The sequence below is a fragment of the Crocodylus porosus genome, unplaced genomic scaffold (assembly GCF_001723895.1).
Source record: "Crocodylus porosus isolate Cpor-Errol unplaced genomic scaffold, CroPor_comp1, whole genome shotgun sequence".
In the NCBI taxonomy this organism is placed as follows: Eukaryota; Metazoa; Chordata; order Crocodylia; family Crocodylidae; genus Crocodylus; species Crocodylus porosus.
Window position 1 is genome coordinate 36245042 of NW_017728949.1, and position 18340 is coordinate 36263381.

The window sequence follows — 18340 nt, forward strand, 5'->3', positions numbered from 1 at the left end:
ATCATGTTAAAATTCTGTGATGGTACACGAATAACTTACATACTATACTAGGGAACAAATATCCTTGCAAATGGTGGTAAGTAGTATAATCATGAAGAAAAACTACTGTGTAATTTAATTTTTACTGTTTAAAGGATGTAATTCAAGTCATATTACATTAAAATATCAACTGAACCTATGCATGAGACTTGAAAGGTAGGTTACAGAAATGTATTTCTTCATTAAATCCATACTTATGAAACAATGCAATTGGATATCAGCAACAGTAAAAAAAAAAAAAAAAAAAAAAGAGAATAAGAAAATGCTGTTGCATAATTGTAATAATTTTGAAAATGAAAAATTAGATTAATGCCCTAAGTAACAAAAACCATCATAACAACAGAAAAGAATAAGTTTTCATGATTTTGTGCAGGCTTTACACACCCAGAAACTGCCATCTAGCTAAAAATAGCTTATCCTTTATATTTTAGGTTACTTAAGCAACAAAAAAGTTGCAGTCTGACCCAAATTTTAACAAATATAAAGGCGATCTAGAATATATAAGCACAAACACAGATTTCTACTGTTACAGCAGCTGACCTTGCTGACTGAACTGAAACCCATTGCACACAACTATACTCTATTCAGCTTCCGTTTATTGTCCCTATATTCTCCTGTTCTATTATTGATGACTTACTCCTCAAAAAGTGGTAGGCTGTTGGCATACTTCATTGACATATGCAGCTTGTGTATTCAGAAGAATGGTCTCCCAAATGACTGAGAACTCACCATTGTTCATTATTTATAGATATCCCAGAAATTTTCTATAGGAATAATTCATTCCGTAGAGTCTACAAATCTATCCACTTTGAATTCCTCTTTAAATGATGACCTGACATTTGTTCTATAGGGCTAGGGACAGAAGTTACACACAAACCAGTTTAAGTGATGAGAAACCAGTTTAAACCTGTAATAGAACAGAAGATCAATACACATAGGCCAGGTTCAAAATGGCTCAAACTGGCTTAAGATAAACGTGGTTGAATACAGTATCAGACTTAACTGATTTAGGTCAAATTGGTTTATGAAAATTATGTCCTAGACCCTTTCCTGGTTCAAGTTAAATCAGAGTCCCCCCAATCCCAGCATGCTTTGCAGCCCTGGGCTGAGCTGTGCTGTCTGCTCCAGAGAGTAGGGCTGCCTCTTCTTTGCTAACTGGCCAAAGCAGTGAGAGTTGGCTCGCTGCCCCCGCTCCCCCCAGGCAAACCCAGTTGGTGTCTGCGGCCATGGAGGGGATTTAAACTCCCCTTCCCCTGAGTATGGAGCTGCCCCGCCTTGTTTACTTACTGCTGGCTGCAATTGTAGACTACAAATCCAAAAGGCACCTGGAAGCAGGAAGAGAAAATGACGAGCAACCCTGCAATGTCCTGCTGCTGTGATTGTGGACTGCAAATCCCAGAGACCTTGCGGGCAGTGGGAAAAGGAAATGAACACACAGCCCATGATGGCTATGTGCCAGAGAGCCATGCTCTAGCACCTCCCCACCCCCTGGCTTCTGGCTTGAGCCACTGCAAGCATGTAGCTACATTTCCTGAATCAAAAGTGAATGTCTGTTCATTTGCCTATTGGTTCAATCTTTGCAGTTTAGACTAACCTGCAAATACTGAATCAGTTCAGCCTCAGGCTTTTTGACTGTCTGTACTTAGCCTAGAGGGAGACAAAGCCAACACTGATGAAAAAAGATGGCAGCTGTTTTCAGATGTGTTTTTCAGAAGCAGGATGATAACATGTTCCACGGGTCCACCACTTCTGTGCAATGACACATGCGCAGCATACCTTGCTTTTACCCCTTAACTTCTCAAAGAGTTAACAGTGCATAAAACTTGTTTCTGGGTTTACTTACAGTTCTTGGGGAGCTTGGTTCAATTTTTGACTGATGACTGTCTCTGCATGCTGTAACCAACTGTCTGGAGTGAGTTAAACCACAGTGAATCTTAGAATTTTGACTTAGAAGCATAATTTAAGTAGGTATTAGGTCCAAAAGTGATACTGAGCTCTTCCTTTCCCAAAATTGCTGTGCCAAGTTTATAAAAAAGTACTACTAACATTCTAGAAACCTTCACTAACACTACGCCCCCATTTTCAGTACAGTCTGTTTCCTGTAAGTGGGGATAGTGAGTGAGGGGGTTCTGTGGTTATGTAGATCATTTGACATTCAATATGTTTAGTCAAATTACAAATCTAATAAATGGAAAGGATGATAAGATCAGTGCACCAGTATAAGGTAATAGGGAAGTAAAGACAAAATCTGGCCTTAAGGGCTGTCATAAAATAAGCATAAGACACCCCCTTTGGTCACATACATGAGCTACACATTTTCCAGTCACAAGGGAAGGGGAAAGAGCAGTTTCTACAGGCTTTGCAAGCTGCTCTCCTCCACAGACAGGTGGGGAAAGGGCCAAGTCTGCGATACAGCCTCTGTAATACCCAGCCAACACAGCTGAGCCAGTGCAGAGCAAGAACTAATCTGTACCAGCTAAAGGGCTGGCACAGATTCCTATTTCCCTAGAGGAGGGGAGGGACCAGATTGTGGCTCTGAGCCGATTCAATTCCTTGAGCTGTACAGCTGTGGACTGCTTATTACTCAGGGCAGATTGCATTCTTACCATCTAGCCCCAAGTGATCCCCTCCTTTTCCAGCTTTTTCATCATTTGTGACAAAGACAGGACATTGTGGCCAATTGTGTGTGAAAACATCTCTCTTCAGCTAGCCCATGTTTTACAAGGATAACCACCATAGGCCAAGAGACAGATAATTCAGGAGCCTCTGTAAACACAGAAAATAAGAATGCTTTAGTACATTGGTATCTTTAGTTCCTTTAAATAATCTATCCATCCCTTTTCACTTAATATGGGAAATTAAATATTAGTTCAGTAAGTGGGAATCAGCATAACACACAGCTGTAGAATTGAGCTAAGTTATTTTGCTGCAACGTGTAAGGATAATTTTACCAGGCCTCTCACCCATGCTAAGAGAAGTGACACAGATCTGGCAGTGCTAGCTGCTTGTGTGAGGATTCCCTGTGATGAGGTGTCCTTGACTGTCCCAATATCACAGTTTTCCAGGTGGTGCAAACGAGCTGGAGTAAGAATTTAGGTTAAACCCATTTATTGTGTTTTAGCCTCACAAATCACATAGACATTTGAAAAAAAAGTAAGATAGGTCCAAATATTGAGGGACAGGTGGAGGGAGCTGTAACATGTTCTGCAAGTGTTTTATCAAAGTGTCATTTCTGCTGATGGTTTCTGATGAGAGTTGAGCACCTCTGGCAGCTTGTGGTCAGAAAGCTTCTTTGGTCTTAGTACTTCAACTTGGAGACAGGAAGTGCTGGGAGCAGTGAGGACTCGAGGAGGTTTCTCCCCAACCCCACAGAAACAGACACACATTCTCATTTAACAACTAATTGATTTATTTAACAATACAAATTTCTTTCTACTGCTTGGTTTAGCAGAGAAAAGTTGAGAAACAAAATTAGCTTTTTTTTTAACTTTAAATGTTTACACAAAACAACCTTTACTTCAGTAAATATAAAATTTACACACAAAAACTACATTAAAAAGAACAGTCATGACAAACCAACAAAAGGATGGGAATTCAGAGTAAAGGATCAAATGTCCAGAAAAGCTAGAATGGGGTAATGTTAAGAAGGCATCCCACTTGTACGCCTCGATATTTCAAGTGATGTGTGATAAGAAAACCAAGTACTTTAAAATAAGGATTAAAACTTTATACCATATATTTTGTGATAAAATATCTGAAAATTCTGTAGGTCACATATTTAATATGTGAAATATATATTTTGTCCCTTATTGGAAAGTCACTGGAGTGGCATGCATGCAACGCGTGTATGCCTTTGCCTACATACAGTAATCAGCAAGGTCTTTGGATTCTCTTCCCAGATTTTAGCTGTCCAGTGCATATAGTTCTTAGTTTCTTAGATGTTGTTTCTTTGTGACGGTACATTATTTCTCACTATGTACAATTATATAGTGAGAAACTGAGGTTGCCTTCTGTAGAGGTTCCCAGCTCTTTGTTTATTTTATACTAGTTTGCTACCAGACTAAAGGTCTCCACAATACCTGTTGGTTCCTCTCATTTCTCATTTGCACTTCACAGCCTGTATGTACTCCAAGCCCATCGTGCATTTACCAAAAGAGACTGACTTCTAATTAGAGATACAGCGATACATAGCTGTCTGAGCTACCTTAAGGACACTAGCAATATTCAGAAAAAGGTAGATGACATGTGCTAAGGGCCACATGACCCAAGAACAGGGATTTATCCAGTGATAATTAATTTCAAATTCCGTTACTGCTTAGATATTAACACTTGAAAGTCAGTTTTCTATATATTTGATGAAAGAACATCTTAACAGAAATGCTCCAAAAACACAAGGTAACTTGGAAGATTAACTTTAAAAATTAGACCCACATCTTTGTTAGTTAATTTTAAAGGGATCAACAGACATTTTAGTTATATTCTGCAAAGGTGACCTGTGACCTACAAATGCCCAAGATATAAAATAATTAGTGACTACTTTAAAAACTGTGTAGCATATAAACTTGCACCTCTGTTACAGATAGCTGTTACAAGATTTCTGGGAGGAAGTAAAAGGGTAGAGTCTTCTGAAAAGCAGTTTCACTTACAAAAGTTTCCCCCCACAAAAGATGTTTTATCTTCTTAAAATCTCCTAATCCCTGATTAAATTTATTCTACTCCTTTTCAGATAGATGATAAAACAACCAATAATACTTTGGAAGACTGTTTTCAATGGACAACTACAGTTCTCTGGATTAGCAAGTCATATACTTGTGATTTATACTTAGAAGCAAAGCATCAAGCTATCTGGATCCTGATCTGGCTCCAGCTGAAAAGGTGAATGGTAAAACGCTGATTTATGGGAGCAGGATTGAGCCTGTAGCACCTATCTACAATAATGTTAAAATTAACATTTGTGGTAAGATATCCAATTGACTATTTTATTTTTAAACAATTCAAATGTGTACATTATTTAATAGCAAGACTTTGCTTTTGTGTATCAATTTGCCCGAAGATCCACTGGGATCTGTGATATAATAACCCTGCATTATTATTATATTTAAACTCATTCAAATATTATTTTAAAATAGGAAAACAAAGAAACTACTCCTTGGGGAACACGTTTATTGTGTGTGAGATGATACACAGGGTGCTCTCTGAGCTACAAAGGGAAAAAGGAAAACCTTTCATTACAAACTGACAAAGGTAAAAGTTAAAACAGTTTTCACAACAGCATGTACCACATATTGGAAATAGATCTGGGTTTAATACAAATGACATAATTCCTAGTAATCTACAGCTACCTTTATAACTTCATACAGATAATGAATTAGGCTAAAATGCACTATAATATTTGGTTGACTTCAGGAACAGTATCCTTAGTACATCACAAAATACATTTTGATATCCCAAAGAAGCAAGACTTGCAAGTAGGCATTTTAAACATAACTAATCTACAGCTACAAAGTTCTACTCTTGATAGCATTTACCTTTTTGGGGGCAGTATCCCAGTCTTCAAAAGGATAAAAGCAGAGTAGAATCAGTATAACATATACACAGAAGTCCGTATTGTAAAGGCTATAAAGATTTGTTGCACACTGTAAAGTTGCCTCCTGCACCTTCACACTGCACAAGTAGTTTATGTCATTTATGTTGCATATCTCTTGGTCCACTGTCTGGCTATCCTGTCATGTTCTGCTCTGTTGGTCAGATACTGAGTGGCTATGCTTCCGACCAGAGGATCAGCTGTAATAATGTGAAGGGAAGGGGAAAAAAGCAAAAGAAGCTACATTAGCAATCCTTCAACTAAAGAAAAGGGGGAAACATTTTAAAAACTGAATTGGCTCCCAATGGGCACATCTACACGTTCATTAATGTGTCGTAATTACATAGCATTAAGTTTAGTACCTGTAATAACAGGTACTAAATTAATGTGCTGTAATCGGCACTACTGAGCATTATTAACGCTGATGAATAGTTTCTGTGATGCTTAATGTTCATTGGACTAAACACATTAGCATGGTTTTTGCCAGCCATGCTAACGTGCACTAGAATTAGTCCAATGCACATTATGGGTCTTGTGTAAATGCGCCCACTGTGTAGTCTTGGTAGGCTGTACTCTGCAGCATGATTTTAACAAATGAGACACTTCCTACAAGAAGTGCACAAAGCTGAATGAACAGGAAGGATTTTAATATTTTGATTATCTGCATATTTCAACATTTAGTTTATTTTAAAAATGAAAAGACATCCATGTTAAAATATTACAGCTTTTCTCTACCCGACACTGTAGCAAAGTCAGCTACAGGCTGGGTAGTGGACAGATTTATCTCTAGAACCATTTGTTTTTGCAATGAGTTTAATACATTCACACTTCCAACTTTTTAAAACTTTAGAAAAATCTTTCATTTTTGCAAACTTAAACGGCCACAGGAGAGCAAACTTCTCCTAATCAGATTAACAGACAGCCAGCCCATTTGGGGTGACGAGACTCCTGGAGGGGGCGGTGGGGGGAACGAGGCGACTCCCTCATGAATCACAGAAAGAAGAGCTGTTTGCTTCCAAGCTTGTTACAGTCAGCTACACTTTTGTGTCATGTACTCATATGACTCCTCCCCCCATCCTGCCCCAAGAAAGCTTATTCTCTGCAAAACACTTCTTTCATGTTCCCTCTTGGTTCCTTTGCCCCCCAGGTCTGCTCTAAACTAGGGTGCTCCAGATTAGGTTTATAACTCTAGTGACCACAATCAAACATTTCTCTTGCTGAGAAATGTCACTTGTTCTCTTGGGATTCCCAGAAACATGAAAAAGAGAATCTCTCTGAAAATGGCAAAAATCTTCCAAACCAGTGCACACTGTGCATTTACATATTTAAATATTTAAACTGTATATTCCCTTCATTTTTCTCTTGTTGGTTCTCTCATCGGGCACAAGACACTTCATTTCATTTATCACACTCACTGCTTAAAACTGAACTTTCCCCAGCTGAACTGTGCCCTTCTGCAAATTAAGTTTGGACACCACCACACTGGTTGATACTTTATAGAGGGCAGCACTGTATCCTGGACTATAATATTTGCTCATCAACACAGATGAACATAAACCTATACAGTGCAACTGCACTTCCCAACTACATTTTATATGGGATGTTTTCACAAACTGAATACACTTTCTGGCTGCAGCCCCATGGTATAGAGGGTCTGATCCAACCTAGCCAAGAAGTGAAAGCAGACATCTTCAAAGAGGTGCATCAACAGCAGCAACTGAATAGGCTGTGCAAATCTGCTGTTTTAGGAGTGGGATTGGCTAAGCTGGTAGGAAATGGATTGGCAAATTGGTCATGGAGGCTACTAGTACAGCCTTTTCCTTTATGTATGGTGAAGAGGAGTGTGGTCATGAAGGAAAGCTGCTGGCAGGTAGCAGAAATCAAGCAGAACATGCTTAAGGAGTGTGCCAGATGCTAAATGGTAGAAAAGCAAGGGAATAGCAAGAGATCTTTGGGACTCAGGGCTGATTGGGACTAGGGAAAAGATTACTCCCAAAAGTAGAGTTGAGGCAGGAACTAGCTGATAAGGGTGGGCAGCCAAAATAAAAGTCAAGGAGAGGGAGGCTGAGGAGTAGGAAAGTAACAGGTGTCTAGACTACTGCTAATCAGACAACTTTCTAGTAACCATTACTTCAATCCAAACTCCTTTCCTGCTTCTCCCTACCCTGCTCTACCTCTTTGCCCTGACCAACTAATTCCACACTTAGCTCCACTTTTGGCATCTGGAAATAAGAGGGCACATCTACATGTGAAATGAATGTAATAATAAACTCTGGCACATATCACATCAGAGTTTACTGGTCCCAGATGTTGTGTTTGAACGCGCGCCTGGGACCATAGCACGCTGAGCTGGGTTGGAGCACCCCAGCTGGCAGGGGGCCCAGGGGTCAGTCTCCCAGCCTGAGCCTACTCTAACCTAGGTCAATGTGCTGTGGAGGGGCTGGCTGGGGCAAAAGAGTGAGGTTAGCTGGCAGGAAGCCCCTGCACTGAAACGCACTCATGCTCCAGTCAGCATTTACACATGTGTTGCTGCACACTAAAGAATGTCGCCATAGGATAGTAATTGTACTTGTGTTTACAAGTACTAACCTACAGCAGAGTTAATTAGTTTACTGCGACCTAATTGGCCTGCCCATGTAGACACTGAGACTTTACTGCAGAGCTAATTAGGCAGCTCCGTAGTAAAAATCTCATGCCTGCACTTCAGCTTGCTTGCTTTTGCTCTTTTCGTTACCAGGAGGTATCAAATTGGAAATTCAAATGATCAAAAATGAATCTGAAGGTATTTCATATAATAACTGTGACCACTAACTTACAGGAATTCTCATGACTAAAAACCCTAGATCAAATCCAATTTTCACTTAACTGTATGTAAATCCAGAATAACTGGGTAAGGACAAATGAACAATTTACCATGGAATAGAAAGGAGGCAGGATATACTACAGCTGCTCTGTAGTAACTGCCTGTGCACACGTGCTCTTACCTGAGGTAGCTAATCTATAGTTGCCTTCTTGAAGACAAAGGACCAGAGGAAGAGTGTACTGAGATGCAGTAAAATTTTGCCTCTTTGTACCCTGCAGCAACTTGTTCGAAAGTAATTAGAAGCTCTACTACAGAAAGCTATATAGGAAACTTATTTCCTTTAGACCACGTGAAATGGCAATAAACTGGGAATCAGGAAATCCTGATAGCCTTGGGATTTGTCCCCCAACTGTTGTGTGTCCTTGAGCAAGTCATTTCACTCTATGCTCGCCTTCTGTAAAATGGGGATAATGCTACTTAATCTCCTTAGTGACAGAGGAGTTAAGAGAGTAATATGAGAACTAAGGATTAAACTGTGAAACTGGCATTTGCCACATGGAAAGATTATCAAAGATATTATATAATACATTTTATTATAATATAGCATATATTATAGACAGCTACAGTTCAGTGAACTGAATTGGTTTGTTCTGATGTCTAATTTTAAGTAGTAGACTACTATTCATTTTTATTTAATTATGGTGTCACTTACTGGGAAATAAGTAAGAGTTTGTGGTTGGGAAATTACAATTTGCTTACCAGGGTTGCAGTCTGTCAAAAGAGAACAAATAGACAGCAAAACCTTTGAAATAGTCAAAGCAGGGCTCCAGTTGTCTTTCAGAATATCCAGACAGATGACTCCCTGACTGTTGATGTTGCAGTGATAGATTCTGGTACGGAAAGTAACCTACAGTTACAGTAGAACAGATAGGGGAAAAGTTATTAAATGAGTATCCTGCCCCCCCTTAGCCTTTGAGTTGTAGCAACTGTCTGAAATGGTGCAGTGCAGACTGAGCAAGACAGAATTTCCACAGGGACCCCTCTCAGTTTTTACACAGTCTGTAAGATGGGCTCAATAAACCCCCCACACATTTCATTACCATTATTGTTGTTACTCTGCACGAGAACTGGCCCCCTTTAGTGCACATATGGTAGTGGTACATAAATATGTACCCAATATAAATAATATATTGTATTTTAGGACTCTGTGATGATAAGCACAACTATAATTACAATTTTGCAATGCATGTGAACAAGTGGACTGAAATGAGCTCATATGTGAAATCTTAGATTTATCTTTTCTATGGTTTTAGTACCTAATTCTGCAATCTTAATACAGTATTACTTTCATTTTTTTTAACGAAATGTAGAGCTACTCTTCCTCAAAACACTTTACAAACTAAATTCTCTTAAACCCTGGGTGAGGTAGGACTTACTGCGTATATATAAAACATTTCTACTGTGCTAAGTGTCATCACCCTCCTGTTTTAATTGATCCCAAACTAATACTTGTCTAGACTGAAAGCAGTTTTCTGTGCACAAACAAAAGAAGTGAGAAATATTTAAATGCATAACTGATTGCAAAGAGGTAAGCAAAACTTCTATTTTTGGAATGGAAAAAAAGACATTGAAATGGTAATAGCAGCAGCCGCCAGAACATCCTTAAGTTGTTGGAAATGCAGTGTGGCAGAACGTATTTATCCCTTCTAAATGTTTGCAGTATCCCTCTTGGAGACATTGACAAGATTAGTAAACTCCAATTTTGGCTTTAAAAAAAAGAGGCCTTTGAATTCCCAATCCTCAATATCTCTTACTGAATTACAATTTTTGAATTTATATTGGCATGAATGTCCATAGTGTTTTGTGAGCATTTTTAGCTTGGATTTTATTTTAAATAATATATTGCTTCCATTTCATAAACATGTTACATAAACATGGGTGCTGATAATCAGTTGCTGATACACATTTACAAATATATGTCAGCACTGGATTTTTAGATAACTGGAGGTTACAATATAATATTTTTACCTGTTGAATACTTGAATTTCCTTTGTTGATGATTACTAAGATGTACATATAAAGGGAAACTGTGTTTTACTGGAACTAGATTTTCACCTCCTGAGCAGTTACTTTGAACTGTCAGAAAGCAGAAAGAAAGCATGAGTTATCGCAGTCATTGAATGAAATCCAAGACTTTGAATCTCTCTATTTTCAGCACAGCTTAAGGAGATCTGATTTTCAGAGACTGATGAACACCTACTTTGAAAATCAAGGCCTTTCCAAAAAAAAAAAAAAACTGGAAGTATCCAAAAGTCACTAGTCACTTCTGATAACTGTACTCACTGTGAAAAGCTTACCCTTACCTTTGGTGGCTTGAATGGATAATCCGAAGAAAATGTGATATCCAGGAAAAAAACACCTCCTTCATATACAGAGCCTGGGGGTCCAAGTATGGTAGATCTCCATTCATAAATGTTATCTCCTTTAGGACCAGCACTATGTAAAAAGACAGAAACTTAACTGTACTTTTATGAAGAATGTTTACAAAGATTACCTTTTAAACCCATTTTTAATAGTAATAATTTACATGTCTTTAGTGTAGGTCTAAATACCAACTCAGTGCCACTATTGCTTACTCAGGGCCTTCAGCTTTTGATTGCATTGGCAAAAGAATAAACTGAGCATTGAGAGACCACCACTGTTTTAAAGCATAATTCCCATTTTTATGTTTTGTATGTGCCTCCAGTGAGCTTCTGTACGGTGCAGTCCCTTCTGCCTAAGACATGCTAATAAAAACATATATATCTTACACACTCTGACTTTCTCAGGGGTATGAAAATGTGATAAGTGTGTACAGAGGTGTTTACAGGCAGTAGCCTGATATTATGTGGAGTAAAATTTGGTATTTTCTATACAAAAATGAATGGAGAGATATGTACATATATTTTTGGTGGAAACAGAATTTGATTCTTTTTAATACCGTCATTCCAAATAAACTACAGTAAACTGTCATTTATAATTAACAGACCTTCTAAAGTCATTTTTGATCAACTGTATATTATGTAATACTAGGCATACATTCCTCAGCAATGAAAGGACATATTATACAAATTTTCTGGCATTTGAAATGATGGTAATATTACAAGACTGGTTATACAAGAATGGACTAACACCTTCTCAGCCATCAGAATTAATGCTGTAGGAATGTGAGCAAAGGTCTATGTGCTTTTGCAAATATCTAAAACAAATCCATGTCAAGCAGGCCTACAAAGAAAAAGTAAGCTTTTTTTCATAAAAAAGAACAAGTAATCTTCTACAAAAATGTTATTTATGGTAATGCTTTGACTACATTTTCAGAATCCTCTGCCAGCTAGATCTAGCTTGATTGCACTGGAAAGAAACACTGGTTGAGATGGTGGCAGCACAAGGACCTGCATCTGTCCAGACCAGAAAACCAGAGTCTTTTCTTCCTTAATACTGACTGTCAGACATTCACACCTCCTGTGTCTTAAATAATGGCCCTTTTAGCATTCATTCTAATTGTAATAATGAATTTTCTTTCAATCAATACTCATAATACTTGTTAGTCTGTGATCATTTTATGTACCAAAAATTTAATCAGTAACAAGCCTTTTTATTACATGACAAGAACAACCAGGAATTCTGAATAACATCTGTTTTAATTTTTAAAAAAATGAAATGGAACTGGAGCTATTTTTTTTTTTTTTGTAAAAAAGACACCCCCCCAAAAAAAAACCAACCAAAAACAAACCAAAACCCCAAGAAAGAAAGAAACCCAAGATAATCATATTATGGAGATTACTGTAACAAATTCAGGAACTAAAACCTCGGGTTTCTAAATGCACAAATTGGATCAAAACCTGCATACACATTTTGGAAGAGAAGCAAAAATATATGGGAGAGGAAGTCAAGTTGTTATGCTGCAGTAAACTGTTTATATGTCAGGTTGTTACAGTAGCTGATTCCATTCATGCTTTCTAAAAAGCAATTAGTGTAAGAACTAAAAATATTGGGGCAATAATGATAATATTTAAAACCCACATAGGCCACTGAAATGTTTTAATTAATTCTTGACATTCATCAGGCATATAGCTAATTAGTTTTATGCTTGGAAACCAAATTTCTGTGGAGCAATTCAATTTCAACATTAGTTGCCCTAATGGTTGTTTTATAGTTTAATGCAGAGGTTAGTGTTCCTGCTGCATGTGTCAGCTACCTTTCTTTCATACACCTCTAATGGCTGGATGCAATTCAATCAGATTAATGAAACAGCTGAATTAAATTAGCGACATATTTCAGCCAAATGAATCAGTCACAATTAAGTGTGGCTACAACATCAAGTCTTGTGCCAAACTATCTGGTAATCACTCACCAAGTCACAACAAGGGCCTCTTTCAGTTAACAGCCCAGCATCTAGCTGTAATAACTCTTATTTTATTATTTAATATCTTCTGTGTTATATTAGTGCTGTTTTAAAGGTTAGACTATTCACACTCATTAGCAGAGGAAGAAAATGCTGCATTAATACAATGTTTAAGACCCCTCTGACAACTGAGAAAAGACTGTCAAAGTGTCAGAACTAGTATAAAACTGTTACAATAAATACACTCAAATAAAGGAGAAAATTGTTAAATTGAAAGGTTGGTCATTTTATTACACTTGATTGCAGCTTATGAAATCTCTACTATACCAGTTGGAATGGTACCTCCATCCCTGTGGCGCAAGAGAACCCATTGCTTCATTAATGACCTGAGCATTCCAGCAAATGAAACATTAGTGATATGTGAGTCGATTACACAGACGAGACAGCACACCAGGCTATTTCCACTCAATTTTTTCACTGTACATCACTTTCAAGAACAAATCAGAAAACATAATATAGCTTAAGGTACAAAGCTATGATTCTCTCTCCCTCAGAAAGCAAACAAGGCAACACCTGTTCCCTCAAAGCACTGATGGCATATGTACCATACAATAAGCAGTGACACGGGGATAGCAGAACTGTTCAATGGGCAGAACACCAAGTATACAGGGCTCTGGGCAACCATAAGGAACAGTGGAAATGAAAATCCGGATTCAATGACGTTCTCAATTGCATAACAAATGGAAAGCATGTGATTACACTCACTGAAGTCAATTGCCTTGATTTTCTACTACATCAGAATGAAACTTGGACCCAGTAGAAACTGGCAAACTTCAAGGAGTCACTGGCAGTTCCCTCATTCAGTCTCAGGTGCCTCTAATATCAATTAAGACAGCACAGGCGAACCCTAAACTAGGCTCCTCTAGATCAGAGCCGTCTCCCTGTACTGTTCCATTCATGTAAACATCACCCATGGGACTTTCCTTCTCCTTTTGGTGCTGAGAGTCAGGATCAATGGGCAGGAATGAAATCTGGGATCAAAGCCTAGGATTCTAGGATAATATAGCATATTAATGGTTTTGTATGTATGCAACAACCAACTTTCAGGGAACAAAAGTGGCTCTGGTGACTGCCAACTGTTTACCAATGGAAATTCCTGTTAGGGGAAATTTTCTATTCACCTCTGCTGGTACAAGGGGATGACTTGCTTCCTTTGAAGTTAGACATGTGCTTGAAATAAGTCCACCATGAGACTGTGACTGACGAACTGTGTCTTTTCTCTATCTGCCTCTTGGAGTGGAGGGCTCTGTCTCTTGATCTGAGACCAGATCAAATAGTTACTAGTTCCACACTTTCCTTGCTTTTATTGAAGAACCTGGCTATTTGTAAAATGAGCACATTCTGATTTACTTTAATGAAATCTTTGTAAAGAAAACACCCTCTTTGATCCTGTCTTTTAGAATACAAAATCCTGACAATGCACAAGGACTGATGACTACTGAAGTATTGTGGCTATGCAGCATACCCGTGCAGTTAGCAGCTATTCTCCTGCTGCTCTATTGCATTAGTTTTCAGAAAATTCAAAATTTGTGCAGGACACCATCTGTGGGCTATAAATAAGGATGTTCTATTCATTTAAAAAGACATAAAATTGGACAAAATGTTGTAATATTGAAATTTATGCTCTACACATTTGAGTATATTTTGTGTAATAGGTAAGACCTACACTGTTTTTTAAAATAAATTTACATGGATTTTCTGATGGAATAAAATTGACTGGAAACAGCTGGCTCTTAAATGCATGTTCATCATGCTGCTTCACTGAGGAGTACAGATAGGACAGGAAGCATGTACACAGATTAAAAGAGTGACAAGAACTTGCAGTATTCTCCAAACCAAAGAGCTGCACCAGCTTCTCTACATGAGAATATCTGAGCCTTCAGAATTTGAGAAATGAGTTAAGCTCTAGAAAAATTAAACCCAACTGGGTTGAGATAACTTCCTTGCATTTAAACAGGAAGTTTGGCAGGTTCGGAAATGGTTTATCCTAGGAATCAGAATGCAATGCTACAGTATGTAGATACCTAGGAAGTCAGTGAGAGAGACCAGTTTCAGTACAGCAGTTTTAGTGTATTTCTAATGCTGATGACTTGTGGTTCAGGTACAGTAATTCAGGCAAGAGAAAAAGTAGTCAAAATTAACCTTCACAGCTAGGATTTCACTGTAAGTAAATGACTAAAGTGATCACTACCTTGTTTAATATCACCTGTGAGAAGAGATTTAATATAACAGAACCTCGAGATGAGTTCTTAGCAAAATAAGATGTCAGAACCTGTAGACTAGTCTACATCAGTGCTTTTAGGGGAAAATGTTAGTGTACACACTGAGTGAACTTTCTGTGAGTGCAGTAAGAATCACATGCATAGCACTAATTATAAGATCAAGGCCTTCAGCATCACTGAAGTCAAAGGGTACTTAACCACAGACTTCAGTGGAGGCAGGAACAGGCCATTAGACTGTTAGGTTTTGGGGGCAAGGACTTGATCTTTCATAAGGTTTTGTAAATGCGTAGGATACTACAGGAGAATTGACAAATAAACTGAGAAATGATTTATGATCTAAGATTTGTAACATTTTGTGACCACAGAGATGAGAGTATTCCTTGTCATATTACATCTCTCTTCTTATAAAGCATTCTGCACAGAGTTATAAAGAGTTTAACACAAAAACTAGTACGAAAGATTGACCTGATTCGGGGCTTTCAATAAAAGAAGCCAATGATCAATATTCGTTGCACAAAATCTCAAGACATACTTGTGTTCCTTTCAAGAAAGAGAACAAAGCACAGCATACCCAGAACCTTTCAGCCATCAAAGGCTCAAACTATTTAAACAAAGACTGCCATGGCATTTATATCAATACCATAGTGTACTCTGTTCTGTAGGAGCCTTTTTCAGCTCAATATATTTTATAGATGCCACCACTGTTTTGACAAGACGTAATAATGGTAGGTATATTTTTTTCCACAGAATATAATCTATATGCATTACTTCTGTTTAAAATGATACAGAATTAGTCTGCCAAATTCTGCAACCTGTTACACACACCTGTTCAAACCTGGGAAATAAATTTATTTTAATTAATAAAAGTGCTTGTAAAAAAGAATTAATGATTTTATGTCATGTTTGACTCCACCTTTCCAGGTTTTCTTTCTTATGCCTTTTTGATCCTGATGATCAGGATCCTTGGTTACAATTAATTACAAAATGCATAAACAGAACATACTTTCCAGAATCTAGGACAAAAATTTCTAACCTAGGGCTACTGAACATAAAGCTAGACATAAAATTTCCTCTGATACATACTTTCATAATGCTGGAACTTAGAAAATAATAAGTAGGAAAGAGGATGAAATTTAGTGAGGTTTGAAGTTCTGTGCTGGTCTTCATTATGAGAGGCAATATGAGCCTGTGAAATGCACTGATATTAATGGGATGTAATGGGGGGGGGGGGAAAGGGACTGATTATCAGAGAAGTTTCTTGACATTGAGATGTCAGCTACTAAACTGTCCCCCAAGAAAGGTGATTGGTTGGCGAGCTCTTAAAACAGAAGAAGTGACCCTAATGAACAAATAGGACTTTTCCATTTCTGGCACATTGTCCGTAACTTAAATATTAAACTACAACATAAGAAAAATATTAAATCTACACCAGATTGTGGCCACCACCATAATACTGATTTATGTCTACTACTCTCCTAGTCTGTAGGAATCCTCAGGTAGCATAAAGCAGCCACAGCACTTCCTACACTATAACTAACAGCCATTAATCTGAGAGGCATTGTTAAAAGAAAGGGTAGATAGATGGTCAAGACAGCAATGATGTTCGGAGACCCCCATCTGCCAAAGTGGACCCTTGAGGGCTTTGAAAGCTACACAGAGAGGAAAATAAATTTAAGGGCACTTTAATTCATAGTGAAGAATGCCCAAGTTCTCTGCCAGCTGCAGAGACTGCAAGGTGGACAAAGAGAAGGGGGAGCCAGGCAGAGGTTGTTAGTAATGAATAGACAAAGCACCATCTCCAGGCCTTTACCAGGAACAAATTCAAAAGCAGTTTGGAATTCGGAAAGGGGGTTAGGATAACAGACTTCATGTTTCACACACACTTAAAGCAACCAACTTTCAAGGAACAAATTCCAGGACACAGTCCCCGGATACTTTACCAACCTCTAAATCTAGTAGACTAGAGATAGCTTTGCATTAGGGTGCCTAAGGTGATGTGCAGGCTAATTAGCTCCTCTGAGAGGCTGATTTAATTAGGCTGGGCACAGCACTATACAAATGCAAATACACTTCTGCTTCTTTGGGAGGTATCCTGCAGCCACCTCCTGAATCAAAAAAAATTCTTCCCCTAAATGCCTGTGTGGCACCAGATAATGTCATACTTTATCTTTTCAGTAACCACAACAGGTTGCTGTCTAATACCATGGGAATATTACAGGGGGACTGTTTTGTTTGTTTTTTAATTTGAAGTGGAAGTCATTTCCTGGAATACAATCCCATACATACACTGGAATACAACCCCGATATTCAGAGTAATCAGTCACTCTCTATACTACACTGTAGCATCAATTAGCAAACTCTAGGCCAGTTTTAATATGCCAGATATACAAAAAATCCTACAGAATAAAATTCTAAGTAAGAAAAAATGTTGTGCTCTGGCCCATGGGGAACTGAAAGAGATGACTTTCAATTGAGAAGCTTTTAAGTGCTTTACTTCATGCTATTTGAAACTGTAGTTAAGCTTTCAACAACCAAAACCTTTTCTAAACTCTCTTTTCAGAACTCTACCTCTTAAAGCTGACATTGGAGCCTCCTCAAGTGCATCTCATAAAACGGGAAGCTAGCCTGGGCTCTAATTGGAATTAGAGTTACACGGAACAATGTCCTCCATCAGGGAAATAGTTGACCTTCCTTAAGGTCAAATTTAGTCTAGGTGAAAATCTCATTATAATTTTTACAGCATCATAAAGCAAGGCAGCCATTTACAGGGCAAATAGGATACATTCCTCCCCCTACTTACTCATCAGGAAGTTTAAAGGAAAGGAAATTAAAGGCCTACATTTAAGCATGATCTGCAGCCACATACTTAAAAGGCCCAGTACTCAAAGTTTGGTATTGGATTTGCAAATGCTTAGAGTAAGAATGCTTGGGGAGGCTTGGGTACTGTAATACCCAAACATTTGCCTATGTCTGTCTATCTCAACCATATAATGCAGTTGGTCCAATAAAAGATCTCACCCACAAAAAATCACAAGAGAAAGAAAGGGACTCAGCACACAACACTGGAAAAGATTTACTGTAGACTGTAAAGTCTACATAGTTCAGAGATACTGGCTCTTGATCACTATAAATTCCCAGTGTGTATGTAAGTATATGTTACCGGCATTATAGCTTTAAAATATACTGTAATTGGCACAATAATTGAAGGTTTTGGAATCTCCATCATTGAAGATTTTAAAGAGTTTTTG

General features: G+C 38.1%; 1 protein-coding gene across 3 annotated transcripts in view; it reads right to left on the reverse strand.

Moving 5' to 3' along the window:
• Positions 1 to 3424: 3424 nt before the first annotated feature.
• The window catches only part of UBE2E3 (ubiquitin conjugating enzyme E2 E3), an 82774-nt gene continuing 67858 nt past the window's right edge, over positions 3425 to 18340 (reverse strand). For all 3 annotated transcript variants that reach the window (XM_019554178.1, XM_019554180.1, XM_019554179.1), the window contains exons 4-6: positions 10790 to 10922; positions 9186 to 9333; positions 3425 to 5823 (exon numbers count right to left, since the gene is read on the reverse strand). In XM_019554178.1, coding sequence (XP_019409723.1) covers positions 5726 to 5823; positions 9186 to 9333; positions 10790 to 10922 — 379 coding nt within the window. In that variant the 3' untranslated portion in view covers positions 3425 to 5725. The remainder of the gene's footprint in view (positions 5824 to 9185; positions 9334 to 10789; positions 10923 to 18340) is intronic.